The 15511-nt window shown below is 42.4% G+C and overlaps 1 protein-coding gene across 1 annotated transcript in view; it reads left to right on the top strand.

Annotated features, from left to right (window-relative positions):
- TRPM6 (transient receptor potential cation channel subfamily M member 6) overlaps positions 1-15511 on the top strand; it is a 161530-nt gene that overhangs the window by 45058 nt on the left and 100961 nt on the right. Inside the window, exons 5-7 of the mRNA XM_017543237.2 lie at positions 2874-3087; positions 7501-7625; positions 11253-11424. Of these exons, the coding sequence (XP_017398726.1) occupies positions 2874-3087; positions 7501-7625; positions 11253-11424 (511 nt within the window). The remainder of the gene's footprint in view (positions 1-2873; positions 3088-7500; positions 7626-11252; positions 11425-15511) is intronic.

The following is a 15511-nucleotide window of genomic DNA, read 5'->3' as shown; positions in this document are numbered from 1 at the left end:
CCACCATGCCCAGCTAATTTTTTGTAGCTTTAGTAGAGACGGGGTTTCACCATGTTGACCAGGATGGTCTCGATCTCTTGACCTCGTGATCCACCTGCCTCGGCCTCCCAAAGTCCCAAAGGTTTTTTTTATTTTTTTGAGATGGAATATTTTGAGATGGAATCTTGCTGTGTTGTCCAGGCTAGAGTTCAGTGGCACGTCAGCTGACTGCAACCTCAGCCTCTCCACTTCCTGGGGTCAAGCGATTCTCCTGCCTCAGTCACCCAAGTAGCTTGGACTATAGGCACCTGCCACCATGCCCAGCTAATTTTTGTATTTTTAGTAAAGACGGGTTTAATCATGTTGGCCAGGCTAGTTTTGAACTCCTGACCTCTGGTAATCCACCCGCCTCCGCCTCCCTAAGTGCTGGGATTACAGGCATGTAATCCTGATAATTAATATGTTTTATATTTAGTATTAGGCTCCAGTTATAAACTACCTATCTATGGCAAGTACTAGAGCCAAAACAAAGAAACAAACAAACAAAAAGTGATTACCCGAATGCATTTTATTTGATGTCAAAGAAGAGAAGAAAATATTCATATTTAGGTCCAGATTCTTACTTCAGGTTCATGCTGAGCTGCAGGGAAGCTTGGGAGAGCTGCTTATTTCTCTCTCTGCTGAATTCCTTCTCAGTTGTTTATCTCTCTCATCTCATTCCATGAAGGATTTGAAGTGAATTTCTGCCAGTAAGAATCTGCCTAACGATGTTAGTTACAAAGGCGATAGATAGGAAAGAATGATTATAGATGCAGAGACTCTCCATTAAACTTTAGCATAGTCTTCAGCTGGCCTTTGGAGAAAAGAATACCCACGCAGATAATTTAGTTTATTCAGGTTGTTTTTCCTGAAATCTCAAGGGGAAATATCTCACAGGACAAAAGGACTTACAGTTGAAGGAGAGTCTCACTCTGTCACCCAGGCTGGAGTGCAGTGGCTCAATTTCAGTTCACTGCAACTTCTGCCTCCCAAGTTCAGGCAATTCTTGTGCCTCAGCCTCCCCGAGCTGGGACTACAGGCATGCACCACCACGTTCAGCTAATTTTTGTATTTTTAGTAGAGATGGGTTTCGCCATGTTGGCCAGGCTGGTCTTGAACTCTTGAATTCAGGTGATCTACCTGCTGTAGCCTCCCAAAGTGCTGGGATTACAGGTGTGAACCACCATGCTCTGCCATGATTATTCTTATATTCTTTCTATGTTATTCACATTTTTCAATAGCTGCACTATTCCTGATATTCAGAAATTTTAATATTTTAATTATGGAATAAAGGAATTATGTATCAAGAAGTTCAGGCCAGTGTGTTAGCTCACACCTGTAATCCCAGCACTCTGGGAGGTTGAGGTGGGTGGATCACCTGAGGTCAGGAGTTCGAGACCAACCTGGCCAACATGTCGAAACCCTGTCTCTACTAAAAACTACAAAATTTAGCTGGGTGTGGTGGCATGGGCCTGTAATCCCAGCTACTCTGGAGGCTGAGGCTAGAGAATCACTTGAACCTGGAAGACAGAGGTTGCAGTGAGCTGTGATTGCAGCACTGCACTCCAGCCTGGGTGACATGACTCCATCTCAAAAAAAAAAAAAAAAAAAAAGAATTTCAAAGATCCATGGGAAATTGTTTTAAATTGCTATCATGTTCTGGAGGATCATGTGATAATTCCTATTTGCATGTATGGAGATCTTCGCCTGTGCTTGTTCTGTTTCATAATTCATGGTTTCTTATTGTCCTTACTTCTTTCTATAACTCTGGCTTATTCGTGCTGTTGGTTCGCATAGGTTTGAGGGAGGTGAACTCATCTCAATATCATTTGAATAATCTGCATTTGCTGGAAAAAGCAAGCCAGCCATGCAGTACAATCTTAGGTAAAATAAAAAATGATTCTGGGGCTACCTGCTGGCTTTGATTTCCCTTATCTTTTATTTTGCTTACATTGACTATTAAGGAGATGACTGTTTTATGAAAAGTATTTATTTTGGAATGAAAGTGCTTTCAGAGGAATAATAGTTAGAAGGTAAAATTTGCAATTTTAATACAGAGAATGATTAGAAGATAAAATTTGCAATAAATTAAATGTCCATGCTCTTGAATCTTAATTTAAATTATATGAATATGTGAAATGGTTAAGTAAATGGAAAGCCATAGCATTTATGCAAAATCCCATTTCACCTATTGTTATAGCTTCTGATGAAAAGGTTTGCTGACGTAGTGATTTTGGCCAATTGTTTGAAGCATTTCTTTTTTGTGAGATGGAGTCCTGCTCTGTCGCCCAGGCTGTAGTGCAGTGGCGTGAGTGGAGTGGATGATCTCAGCTCACTGCAATCTCTGCCTCCTGGGCTCAGGCAGTTCTCCTGCCTCAGTCTCCCAGGTAGCTGGCATTATGGGCATATGACACCATGCCTGGCTAATTTTTTGTATTTTTAGTAGAGATGGGGTTTCACCATGTTGTCCAGGCTGGTCTTGAACTCCTGACCTAAGGTGATCTGCCCACCTTGGCCTCCCAAAGGGCTGGGATTACAGGCGTGAGCTACCATACCTTGCTGTTTGAAGTATTTCTGTTTCACCCTAGGTTCTTTGGAGAGCATTGGTGGGCCAGCCTTAAAAACCAGAGGAAGCTTTCCTACAGTGACTTGTAATTCCCAGAAGGAACTTAATAGGAGTGTGGAATCTTTTAAAAGTAAATATTTCCATTACATGAAGATGAACTTTAAAGAGATCCCACATACTTCCTTTTAGATTTTGGCCATTTCAGTTGCCCTGCTGTGTGCTCATTGTTTCTGTGCCTGGCATATCTTTTTTACTATGTTCTGTTCACCCATATGTGCTTTTCTTGCAGTATATTCGAACTTCTTATGATACAAAATTGGATCATCTGTTACATTTAATGTTGAAAGAGTGGAAAATGGAACTGCCCAAGCTGGTGATCTCGGTACATGGGGGCATCCAGAACTTTACGATGCCCTCTAAACTTAAAGAGATTTTCAGCCAAGGTTTGATTAAAGCTGCAGAGACAACAGGAGCATGGATAATAACTGAAGGCATCAATACAGGTAAAGCTCTCTCCCTCCCTCCTTCCCTCCCTGCCTTTCACCCGCCATCTCTCCCTCTCTCCCTCTCTCCCTCCCTCCCTCCCTGCCTCCCTCCCTCCCTCCCTTCCTTCCTTCCTTTCTTGCTTCCTTCCTTCTGTTCTTCTGTTCTTTCATTCTTTCTTCTCTTTCTCTTATTTCTTTCTTCTTTCTAACTGTGAATCATGTAGTGTGCCACCTGATCTCTGCTCTGCAGCGCTCCTAGGATATGTGGTGCCGTGAGGAAGAAAGATGAAAAGCATAGTGACTAGAGAATAAACCCAGAAGAACCACAGGTTTTTCCTGGAATGCGCATTTACCATTGTCAGAATATACTATTTTAACATAACTTCAGATAAACCTCTGGAAAAGAAAATAGTCTTTCCTGAGCTCCCAACTATAGCAAGGCTAGAAGGGACATCGAATCCATGCAAGTGCATAGTGTGTGTGGTCCTGGACTCTGCTAAACTCATGTAATCATTATGAATTTCTCAGACTTGGGAAATGAGTGATGTGGGTAAAACTCGCATTACCTGTTTTGGGCATGAGTAGACCCTTTTTTTTTTTTTTTTAAACTACATGATTGCCGAAACACTCACCATCTCAATCATTGACTCTTTTATACCTCTTGAAATCTGAAATTCAAGAACTGCCTATGGTGGGCTCTGACCTTATTTCTTTGCTTTGGTGTTTGTGAACTCTCTGCACATAAGGACAACCTAGGGAGCTTTTAAAATACAGAAGTACATACTCTTCCCCAGATGAATTAGAGGCTTTCAGTCCGGAGCTTCTGAAGCATGTCAGCCAGGATTGAGAACTAGTGATTCCATAAACTCTTGTCTCTTACCAATTTGTTACTCACCTGTGGTTTTCTATCTTCTCTATACTTTTCTCTCTTTTGATTTGGTATGCCCTCACCAGTGTCTCCTGTCAAATTTTGTCCATGTTTTAAGATCTACACGAGATGCCAACACACCCATGAGACAGCCTTTTGAATATCTCAACTAGAGCTACTCACTTTTGTCTTTTAGTTTCTCCAGCATTTACTGCCTGTAGCACCTGTAGAATGCTGATATTTTGCCTTACAGGTTAGGATGAGTCAGTGTGTTAGCTCTCCTTCTGATTATGTACTAGGGGCCAGGGTCTGAACATTTGCCTAAGCATTTAGCACCTTGTACTGATATAACAAAGTTTCTTTTGGCTGAAAAGAAATGAAGGAAGTGAATGACTGAAAAAACAAAGCAAAATAAAACCAAGGGACTTGACCTGTCACGAATAGGTAACGCAGTAGTTTATCATGCATATTTTATAGGATTGTTTCACATTCTTGGAAGAAACTGAAGTTGGCAGAGTTCTAAGTCCATTGTATGGTTCTTATTTGATTTCCAGTATGAAAAGTGGGTGGGTAGGGAAGTTTCACATCATTCATTAAAAAGCCAGGCTTGGGCAGGGCTTTTCTTTGAATCACTAACTGAATGTCATGCTTTGTTTTACTTAATGCCTTAAAAAGATCATTTAGGTTCGTGTCAGCTAACCTAAAGGAACACAAATAGAGTAGTGTGAAGATGATTGAAATACTTTATATGAACAAAATAAATGGAAAATGAGAAATACTTGGATCTTCACTAAACAACAGTCAGGCCGATGCAGTGGTTCATGCCTATAATCCCAGCCCTTTGGGAAGCTGAGGGCTGGTGAATCACCTTAGCTCAGGAGTTCAAGACCAGCCTGGGCAACATGGCAAAACCCTATCTCTAGAAAAATATGGAAATTAGCTGGACATGGTGGTGTGCACCTGTAGACCCAGCTAATGGGGAGGCCGAGGTGGGAGGCTTACTTGAGCCTGAGAGGTCGAGGCTGCAGTGAGCTGTGATCATGCCACTGCACACAGCCTGGATGACAAAGCAAGACCCTATCTAGAAGAAGGAGGAGGAGGAGGAAGAGGAGGAGGAAAAAGAGGAGGAGGAGGAAGAAGAAGAATGAAGAAGGAAGAAAAGAAGAAGACGACGACGATGAAAATGATGACAACAAAAACCAATCAATCTGACCTGATTCAACCACAGCTCCTCTAGGGCCTGGCTGCTTAGGGATTAGTCCCTGGACCAGCAGCATCAGCATCAACTGAGAGCTTGCTGGAAGTGCCTATTCCAGCCCTACCCCAGAACTGCAGAATCAGAACCTGCATTTTAACAACATCCCCCGAAGATTCCTGTGCACATTTAAATTTGAGCTCTGCTTATGAGCTTCTGTCTATTCTTGACAGGCTTCTCAACCATAGTTGAACATAATTTGGCATGAATCTTTGACATTTGCTTAAATTGAATGCCGCAAGCCTTGAGAAACCACTGTGTGACAAGCATTTGGGTAGGTGCTAGGGATGAAAGAGGAGGACCCTGGATTTAGGGATGGGTTGGGCTGTGACAGACAAAAAGCAACTAGTAAGAAATTGATGCTGACTGGGTTATAGTTGAGTTTCAAAGGAAGTGTTTTGAGAATACAAGGAAGAGGGAGATGAATTCCAGTTTCAACTGAGGGTACCTTGGAAGTCTTGGGAAGGATATAGCACTTGGCATTGGTCTTGTGGGAAAGGTAGGAAGTGGCATTACTAAGGAGTGGCAGCTCAGGGTTAGACACACAGATAGAGATGAAGGCATGTGTAGAAAGAAGTGATAAAGCTCCTCGCTGTAGTGTGTGCCGTGTGGCAGGGAACAGGGACTGCAAAGGAGACCGGAACCAGATTGGGTGCCATGCTGATGTCTTATTCTCTACGTAGCAAGGTGCCCTGAAAGGAATTTGAACATCAGGATGAATAGGGGGATTACATGATCAGATCGGGTTTTACAGAGAGCAATATGTATTATGATCATGTGTAAGGTGCTTATAACAGTACCAATAATGTTGACAAACCATGCCAAACCATGGAATCAGAATCTCTACTGGGGTGGATGGCTCCACACTTGATATTGACATGTGCCCATGATCCAGATCACAGATTCTAGAGATGGTTTTGGGAGAGCGTCAGAAAATGAATTGGAAGGGAAGATGCTAGGAACAAGGAAGTGATTTAGCTCGTAAGTATCAGATCCATGCAATATGCAGGTTATTTTTTCTTTCTGTGCTAAAGACACAGATAGGGTCAGTAACACACATAGGAAGAATAAGTCTTACAATGCATCATTGTGATTTAAAGGTCAGATTAAGCCAATCTCAAAGGCTACTTACTGTATAACTCCAACTACAGTATATGACATTCTGAAAAAGGTAAATCTATGGAGGCAGTAGAAAGATTAGTGGTTGCCAGGAGCTGAGGGGAGAGAGGGATGAGTAGGCAGAGCACAGAATATTTTCAGGGCAGTGATACTAACATGGTGGATATACATCATTGTATGTTTGTCAAAACTCATAGAATGTACTTCACCAAGAGTGAACACTAATGTAAACTGAGGACTATGGAGAATAATGATAATCTATTAGTCATGACTTTATAATGCAGAGTCATCAATTTTAACAAATCTACCAGTCTCGTGGGGGATGCTGATAGTTGGGGAGGCAATGTTTGTGCAGGACCAGGGAGTGGCAAGGGAAATTGCTGTGCTTTTCATTCAATTTTTCTGTAAACCTAAAACTGTTCTAAAAAGTGCAGTCTATTTAAAAAGGTCAGACTGGCTAAATTGGAATCTGATCTCTACAAAATCCAAGCTCTAAATAAATTGTCCAAAGCTCTGCAACCTTGGACAATTTATTTAAACTCTCCATGCCACAGTTTTGCCTATAAAATGGACTTTAAAAAGTTCCAGCTTAAAGTATAATTACATACAAAGGTAGCCCACACTGAAATCTTACTATGTCCCAGTAAGTGTTGGCTACTGTAATAATGACTAGTGTTAATTCCAGAAGGGCAAACATTAACATACTACTCCTCAATGTATTAGCTTTGAAATATTTTTTGGGAGGATAACTTTGATATATTTGTGCATATAGAGCTATTAAATTAGTTTACCTTAATAAGCAAGGGACATATCTGCAGGATATTTTGCTGAGTATATATTAGTAAGATTGGGGGAAAAAATTCATAATATTAGCACTGGGCTTGCTGAGGAAGGACAGTATATAGCATTTTGGTTAGGCAAGAGTAGGATCAGAATTGAGGTTGTAGGCAGAAATTGCCCAAAGAGAGAGGAACATTGTTAAGGTAGAGAGAGGTAGTGATGAGAGGAAGAGGTGTCCAGAAAGAATAGAGGAAGCCAAGGTATCAGAAACTAATTCCACTGTGCCAGCAACTTTCCCTAAGAATAGCCCTTCACATATGGTTGCCCATTTATTTGTCTCTTTCCGGCAGTCTCTTTGTTTTGCACAATTTATGAATTCAAGTTTGACTTCTAAACTGGTTGTTCATAGGAGTGTCCAAGCATGTTGGGGATGCCTTGAAATCCCATTCCTCTCATTCCTTGAGAAAAATCTGGACAGTTGGAATCCCTCCTTGGGGTGTCATTGAGAACCAGAGAGACCTTATTGGAAAAGATGTAAGTAGACAGTCCTTTCACAACAAAAGAAAATGAACATGTGTGCAAATTGCCAGCTTAACATTGTACCTGGAGTCTAATGAATGAACATTACAGATGTGGTAGCTTCAAAACTAACTCCTGACTTTCTGCTGCTTCCCTCACCCTGTCTTAGAAGATGACAATCCCACTCTTGGAGTTGCTCAAGCCAAAAGTCTTGGACCAATCCTGGAATGATCTCTTTGTCTCACACTCAAACTTGATCCATCAGTTTCACTTTAAAAATATATCTAGAATCTGATTTCTTCTCACTACCCCTACAGTTACTGAGTGAATCCAAGCCACCATTATCTGTCGCCTGAGTGACTGCAATAGCCATCTTTATTCTTACCTTTGTCTCCTAACAGCCTAGTCTCAACATAGTAGCCAGAATGATTCTTTTAAAATATACAAATCAGATCACGCTATTTCTCTGTGCAAAAGCCTTCAATGGCTCCTGTCTCACTTAAAGTAGTAGCCAAGGTTGGTGCAGTGGTTTGCCCAGAGTGAAACAAGGGACATTCTTAATTCGACCCTCTTAGTTCTCATCTCTTACCTTGTATTACTCTGCTTCATTGCTTCTTATGTATTGGTTGATCCTATGTATTCTTTTAAAGGGACTGGACTTGTCTCAGTCTGTTTGTAAGGCTAAGTTTTCAGTAAAATATCAGACATAAGAAAATGTTCTAAAGAAGAAAGATGACTACTGTTAATATTTCCGTGTGGATCATTTCAGAATATTTTCTATGTATGTGTGTATATGTACAGCTATGTATGTGTGTATATGTACAGTAAAAAAGTGTATATTTAAAAAGTAACAACAGAACTCACTGCTATAAATCTGCTTTTTTTTTAGCGTACCTATTTGCCATAGTTATTTCTCCATGCTGATTAATACAGACATGCTTATGGTTTTTTTTTTTTGAGACGGAGTCTTGCTCTGTTTCCAGGCTGGAGCACAGTGGCACAGTCTCAACTCATTGCAACCTCTGCCTCCTGGGTTCAAGCGATTCTTCCGCCTCAGCCTCCCAAGTAGCTGGGACTACAGGCGTGTGCCAAACGCCCGGCTAACTTTTATATTTTTAGTAGAGAAGGGGTTTCACGATGTTGGCCAGGATGGTCTCGATCCCTTGACCTCATGATCTGCCCACCTTGGCCTCCCAAAGCTTATGGGTTGTTTTGACTTTTTTCTTTCTGAGACAGATTCTGGCTCTGTTGCCTAGGCTGGAGTGCAGTGGCACAATCTCTGCTCACTGCAACCTCAGTCTCCTAGGTTCAAGTAATTCTCCTGCCTCAGCCTCCCTACTAGCTGGGATTACAGGTAGCTACCACCATGCCTGGCCAATTTTTGTACTTTTAGTAGAGATGGGGTTTCACCATGTTGGGTAGGCTGGTCTCAAACTCCTGGCCTCGGATGATCTGCCACAGCTTCCCAAAGTGCTAGGATTACAGGCGTGAGCCACCACACCCAGCCTGTTTTAACTTTTAGTTTGGAAAACGTCAAACATATTAGGCAGCAGAAAAATTAGAAAAATGAACTCTTTCCTACGTACCTATCTCCAGATTCAACAGTTAGCAGCTCATAGTCAATTTTGTTTCCTCTCTTCCCTTGTCCATTCAGCCAACCCCCTCCATTATTTTGAAGCAAATTTGAGACATCAAATCATTTCATCTATAAATATTTCGATAGTTTTTTCTAAAATACATGGCCAATGAAAAACATATAATGACATTATTATATCTAAAAAATTACCAGGAATTCCTAACACTGACTGTCCAGTCTAGTCAAATTTTTCATTGCCTCATAATGTTTTTATTCAAAACCATGATTTCTTGAGTCTTCATTGTTTAATGTTTTGATTTCATTATCTAAAAAAGTGTCATACATTGTGATAGGTTCATATACCTCTTGACCTGGTTTTTTTTTTGTTTTGTTTTGTTTTGGCCACTTTTAATCTAGGGATTTTACCTCCATCTCGTTTTTTTATGTGTGTGTAATTTACTTGTTGAGGAAACTGGGTCATTTGTTCTGAAGAGTTTGTTACAGCTTGGATTTTCCAGATTTAATCTTTTGTAATAGGGTTTAGCATGTTTCTTTGCTTCTTGTAAGTTGGTAGTCTGATCGAGAGGTATGATCAGATTTAGGTTTTCTGTGTAAGTTTATGCCGTAAGAGGAGATATGTCTTTCCCTTGTAATATATGTTGGTCTCTCTTTTTATAATGTTATGAGTCATTGCATAGATTCATTATTTCAAGAGTTCCAACGTGCTGACATTTATTTATAATGTCCTTTCTTTATTAGCTTACAAGCTCTATGTACTTAACACTCAAAATACTTAAATATTCCACATAGAGAAACATTTTCTCACCAATCACTTGGTTGCAGTTGTATAGGAAGGGTCTCCACTGAAACTTGGGCTTTCTTATTCTAAATACTGTACTCTTGCCTCTAAAAGCAAATACGAAGTGGAACAGCTTAAGAAAGTGTCCATTAATGTAATGTAATAAAGATTTTGATGTTTTATAATGAATGAAATGCTTTTTGGCTGGTTGGCTGTTCTGTGTGTGTGTGTGTGTATGTGTGTGTGTTTTCTTGAGACAGAGTCTCGCCATGTCACGCAGACTGGCGTGCAATGGCAAGATATAGGTTCACTGCAACCTCTGCCTCCCAGGTTCAAGTGATTCTTGTGCTTCAGCCTCCTAAGTAGCTGTGACTATAGCACACACCACCATGCCTGGCTAATTTTTGTATTTTTAGTAGTGATAGGGTTTTACCATGTTGGCCAGGCTGGTCTTGAACTCCTGACCTCAAGTGATCTGCCAGCCTTGGCCTCCCAAAGTGCTGGGATTATGGGCATGAGCCACCACACATGGCCAGCTGTTCTCTTTGGAATACTAGAGAAAAGTCAGTGTCAAAATGTTATTCTAAAATAAATCTACTAAAAGACAGTATTTTTGAATAATGGTGTGGTCTGTGTACTGGTGGCAGTCTTTGAATGGTTTTTTAGTGGTTTGAAGCAAGGTAAGCACAGAAATGAAATAGAAGGCCTTGCTTGAATTCCTTCTCTACTGAAAATACAAAAATTAGCAGGTGTGGAGGTGTGGGCCTGTAATCCCAGCTACTCGGGAGGCTGTGACAGGAGAATTTCTTGAACCCAGGAGGTGGAGGTTGCAGTGAGCTAAGATTGTGCCACTGCACTCCAGCCTGGATGACAGAGCAAGACTCCCTCTCAAAAAGAAAAAAAAAGGAAAAATATTTAGAACCACTGTCAGCAATGTGACCGTGCTGTGTTATTCAAGCACAAAGAAAGCAGGCTGATCTTACTGAACAGGGTATGTTTCATTATTGTTAAACTTGTGTTGTGAATCTCATGTACCACAAGCTGCCTACCAGTTATTCATAGTAGGATCCCATATTGGTTCATTAAAACATGGGAAATTTAAAAAAGCGATACCACAGATAGTTTGAGAAGCACTGCTCTAAATTGCAAGTGATACTTTTTAAACTAGACAGGAGCTCTTTTAGCACATAGAGATAGGCCTCTGGAGCAGGTGAGCCTGGGGAAGGATCTAGAGCGCTGACCCTCTCTTGTCCTTGCTGTCTCTCAGGTGGTGTGCCTGTACCAGACTCTGGGTAACCCCCTCAGCAAGCTCACAACACTCAACAGCATGCACTCACACTTCATCCTGTCTGATGATGGGACCGTGGGCAAGTATGGAAATGAAATGAAGCTCAGAAGGAACCTGGAGAAGTACCTCTCTCTGCAGAAAATACACTGCCGTGAGTATCACAGGGGCTCGGTCAGCAGGGCTCGTTGGAAGCCTCCTGAGGTCTTTCATGGTATTCCCTGACCATCAGAGCTCACACCCTTAGTCCCCTCAAGCTAGTCTCCAGAATGCTCTTCAGCCACCCTGCTTCCCACGTGGGTATCTCCCCTCCTCTCCCCCTCCATCAAGCCAACCTGAAAGACTGTTCGAGGATCCACTAATGGCTTCATCCTTCTGTGATTCCCCCCAAAGAATTCTTCCTCTCTTTCAACTGTCACCCACAAGTCTGCACCATCTGACATCCTGCTTTCTTCCAGCTGTGGGCTCACTGTGGTCAAGGTGCTCACTTGTCACCTGCACAGAGTAGAGAGGCCCAAGTTGACCCCTGCCTTAGAGCAGCCGGGGGATTAAGTTAACACAGTGAACCCACAGCCAGAAGAAAACAGGATATAAGACAGCGCAGACTTGTGGGTGACAGGTGAGAGAGAGGAAGATATGTCAGGGGGATGATGGAGGGATGAAGACTTTGGTGGATCCTCGAAGAGTCATTCGGGTTGGCTAGATGGAGAGAGAGAGAGGAGGGGAGATACCCATGTGGGAAGCGGGGTGGCTGAAGAGCACTCAGGAGACTAGCTTGAGGGGACTTGGAGCGTGAGCTTTGATGGTCAGGGAAGATGATATTTCATGTGCGGGTGGGGTGGCCGTAGACAGGGAAGGGGTTAAGACTCTAGATAGGAGTTTTAGAAATAGGGACCTTGCCCAAAACCTAAAATGCAATAAAAAAATAAAATAAAAAATAAAAAGAAATAGGGACCTTGGAGCTGGTTGTGGTGACTCAAACCTATAATCCCAACACTTTGGGAGGCCAAGGTGGGCAGATCACCTGCGGTCAGGAGTTCGAGACCAGCCTGGCCAACACGGTGAAACCTTGTCTCTCCTAGATATCCAAAAATTAGCCAGGCGTGGTGGTGCATGCCCATAATCCCAGCTCCTCAGGAGGCTGAGGCAGGAGAATTGCTTGAATCTAGGAGCCGGAGGTTGTGCTGAGCCAAGATCGCAGCACTGCACTTCACCCTGGGCAACAGAGTGAGGCTCTGTCTCAAAAAAAAAAAAAAAAAAAAGAAAAAGAAAAAGAAAAGAAAAAGAAATAGGGACCTTGGAAAGTGTCAAATTTGTGTCATGCTCACGATGGTGCTTCAAGAGGGGCATTTTGGTAGTTTTATCTTGAGGAAGGGGAGGAGCAGAGAGGGCCAGAATCAGCATGCGCCATTGGGCAGGGAAGTTTGAATCCTTTACAGGGAACAGGAGGGCTGAGTGCTGCCTGGAAAATTGGAGACTTTTGGTTCAAGGCACCAGAAAGTGGACCACTGCCTCTTGTGCTGAATTAAATCTTCCACAAAATACTTCTTTGGGACAAAGGGCCAGGGAGTGGGAATGCCTTCAGGAGGCTCAAGTCCTTTTCAGCCTTTGAGCGTTAACTGAAAAAATCAAAGGCTGGAAGTCCATTTAGTTTTTAGCCTTGATCCCTGGAAGCAGCAGAATGTAATGAGGTCAGACAGGTTGAAGCTCTGTCATTTTGTGCCTGTGACCTCGGCCAATGGAGTTCACATCTGTCAAACTGTTTTCTTATTATAAAATGGAAAGAACTATCTACTTCTAACGTTAGTTGTGAGAATTAATTGAGAAGATGTATATTAGCGATGTCTAGACTTGTGTTAGGTACACGATATGTCTTTAATAAATGTCTGTTTCTTTCCTTCCTTTTTCCCTCCTTTGGTGCAGTGATCCTTTCATGGTTGTGGGATAGGAGGGGGAGGGGAGGGACTCTGGGAGTTGTGGTCGTTCACTTAATTCTTAGTGTGAATAGGGGTTCTGAGGCTTGTGCAGGTCAGAAGAGGGAGAGAGGATCAGGGATGTGGTCTTCTCCGGGGTGGGAATGGCTGGGAGAAGGGAGACCAGCAGAGCAGAGGGAAGGAAGAGAGGTCAGAGAAGGACCTTGAAGAAGAATCCATATAGAGAGGGGTCCATTAGGGGCCTGAAATATTGCCTGAAATGTCCTGTTTCCTCTGTTTACCTTTGCTCACTACCTAAATTGCTTGGGGTTCTGTGTAGCACTATAATGTATGCCCCATGAGAGGCATAGGAGTCTTTGTCTTTCTTATTCCCTGCCTAGTCCTCATTTTAGTATGAATGCAACAACCCTGACCTCACTCATAGCAGCAGATAACATTTTTCTCCTTTCAAAGACCTTGAAATCTAGGATTTATCTGGAGGCTTTTGCTGACTGTGGAGTCAATTCCAGTGGACTGGTAATATTTATTATTCTAAGGAGAACCCATATAAAAATGGCAAAAACAATTAAGCCACCTATACACACACACACAGAAGAAAGAGAAGACATGCCCTCAAGAAACTCGAAATTCTTACGTATCAAAGCTGATCTTCATACCTAACATGCTCATGAGGGAGGTTTGCTACCATATTTGTATTTGTTGTTGATATGATCAAAAAGGGATTTATTTATTTATTATTTATTGACACAGAGTCTTGTTCTGTTGCCAGGCGCCGGGCTGGAGTGCAGTGGCGAAATCTTGGCTCACTGCAACCTCTATCTTCCGGGTTCAAGCAATTCTCCTGCCTCAGCCTCCCAAGTAGCTGGGAGTACAGGTGTGCACCACTACACCCAGCTAATTCTTGTGTTTTGGTAGAGACGGAGATTCACCATGTTGGCCAGGATGGTCTCGATCCCTTGACCTTGTGATCCTCCTGCCTTGGCCTCCCAAAGTGCTGGGATTACAGGCGTGAGCCACTGCACCCAGCCAGGATTTATGTTTGATTGCATGAAAATACTTAAATATGTGGTTGATTTATTTGACTTTCTTTTTTTTTTTCTTGTGACTGAGTCTTGCTGTGTCACTCAGGCTAGAGTGCAGTAGTACAGTCTCAGCTCACTGCAACCTCCCCATCCTGAGTTCAAGCAATTCTCCTACCCCAGCCTCCTGAGTAGCTGGGACTACAGGTGCCTGCCACCACACCTGGCTAATTTGTTTTCATTTTTAGTAGAGACTGGGTTTCACCATGTTGGCCAGGCTGCCTTGGCCTCCCAAAGTGCTGGGATTACAGGTGTGAGCCACTGTGCCCGGCCTGTGGTTGATTTATTTTATTGCTTTTCAGCCAGTCTTCTTGGTGTCCCTGGAAAACCCTTGTTGTTGGCAGAGAATACTTAAAAAGCAAAACAAACAAGCAAAAAAACCCCCTCACATTATAAAGTTGCTGTAGGAATCCCTGCCTTCAGCCATTTGAAATGTGGCCAATGTCAGCTCCTGTTCTGTAAGACTCTAAGGATGTAATTTCAAGGTAGGAAACATAAGCCACGATGCCTCTGTACTTTTGCATAATCCAAGTCTCAAGAGATCAGAGTGCCCTTTCCTGGAATGCCTATTCCAGGAACTTTTAATTCGGAGGTCTAACATTGTATTCCCCCCTCACCCTGAAAGCTTACAGTAGAAGCAGCTCTCTGGCAAGATTTCTCAGCAAGAATTTTACTTTTTTTTCCTTTAAAACCAATTTTTATTAGTGTATTAGTAAGGTGGTTGTTGTTACTGTTTGCAGAAAATAGACATAGGTATATTTGATTTTGTAAGAATAAGTTATTCACAAAAAGTGGGCTGTGCATGGTGGCTCATGCCTGTAATCCCAGCACTTTGAAAGGCCGAGGCAGGTGGATCACCTGAGGCCAGGAGTTCGAGACCAGCCTGGCCAACATGGTGAAACCCCATCTCTATTAAAAATACAAAAGATTAGATGAGTATGATGGCACATGCCTGTAATCCCAGCTACTCAGGGTGCTGAGGCAGGAGACTCACTTGAATCCAGAAGGTGGAGGTTACAGTGAGCCAAGATCGTGCCACTTGAACCCAGGAGGTGGAGGTTGCAATGAGCCAAGATTGTGCCACTGCACTCTTGTCTGGGCAACAGAGTGAGACTCAATTAAAAAAAAAAAAAAATTAGAGTGCCAGTATATGGAGAGTGCTCAATGTGTTTTGGCTGATGATATTTTTTAACTGCAGGGCAAGAATCTGAGGAAATTACAATATTGA

Source organism: Cebus imitator, unplaced genomic scaffold (genome assembly GCF_001604975.1).
Source record: "Cebus imitator isolate Cc_AM_T3 unplaced genomic scaffold, Cebus_imitator-1.0 Scaffold150, whole genome shotgun sequence".
NCBI classification, from domain to species: domain Eukaryota; kingdom Metazoa; phylum Chordata; class Mammalia; order Primates; family Cebidae; genus Cebus; species Cebus imitator.
Note: the sequence above shows the minus strand (reverse complement) of the source record. Positions and strands in the feature narration are given on the sequence as shown.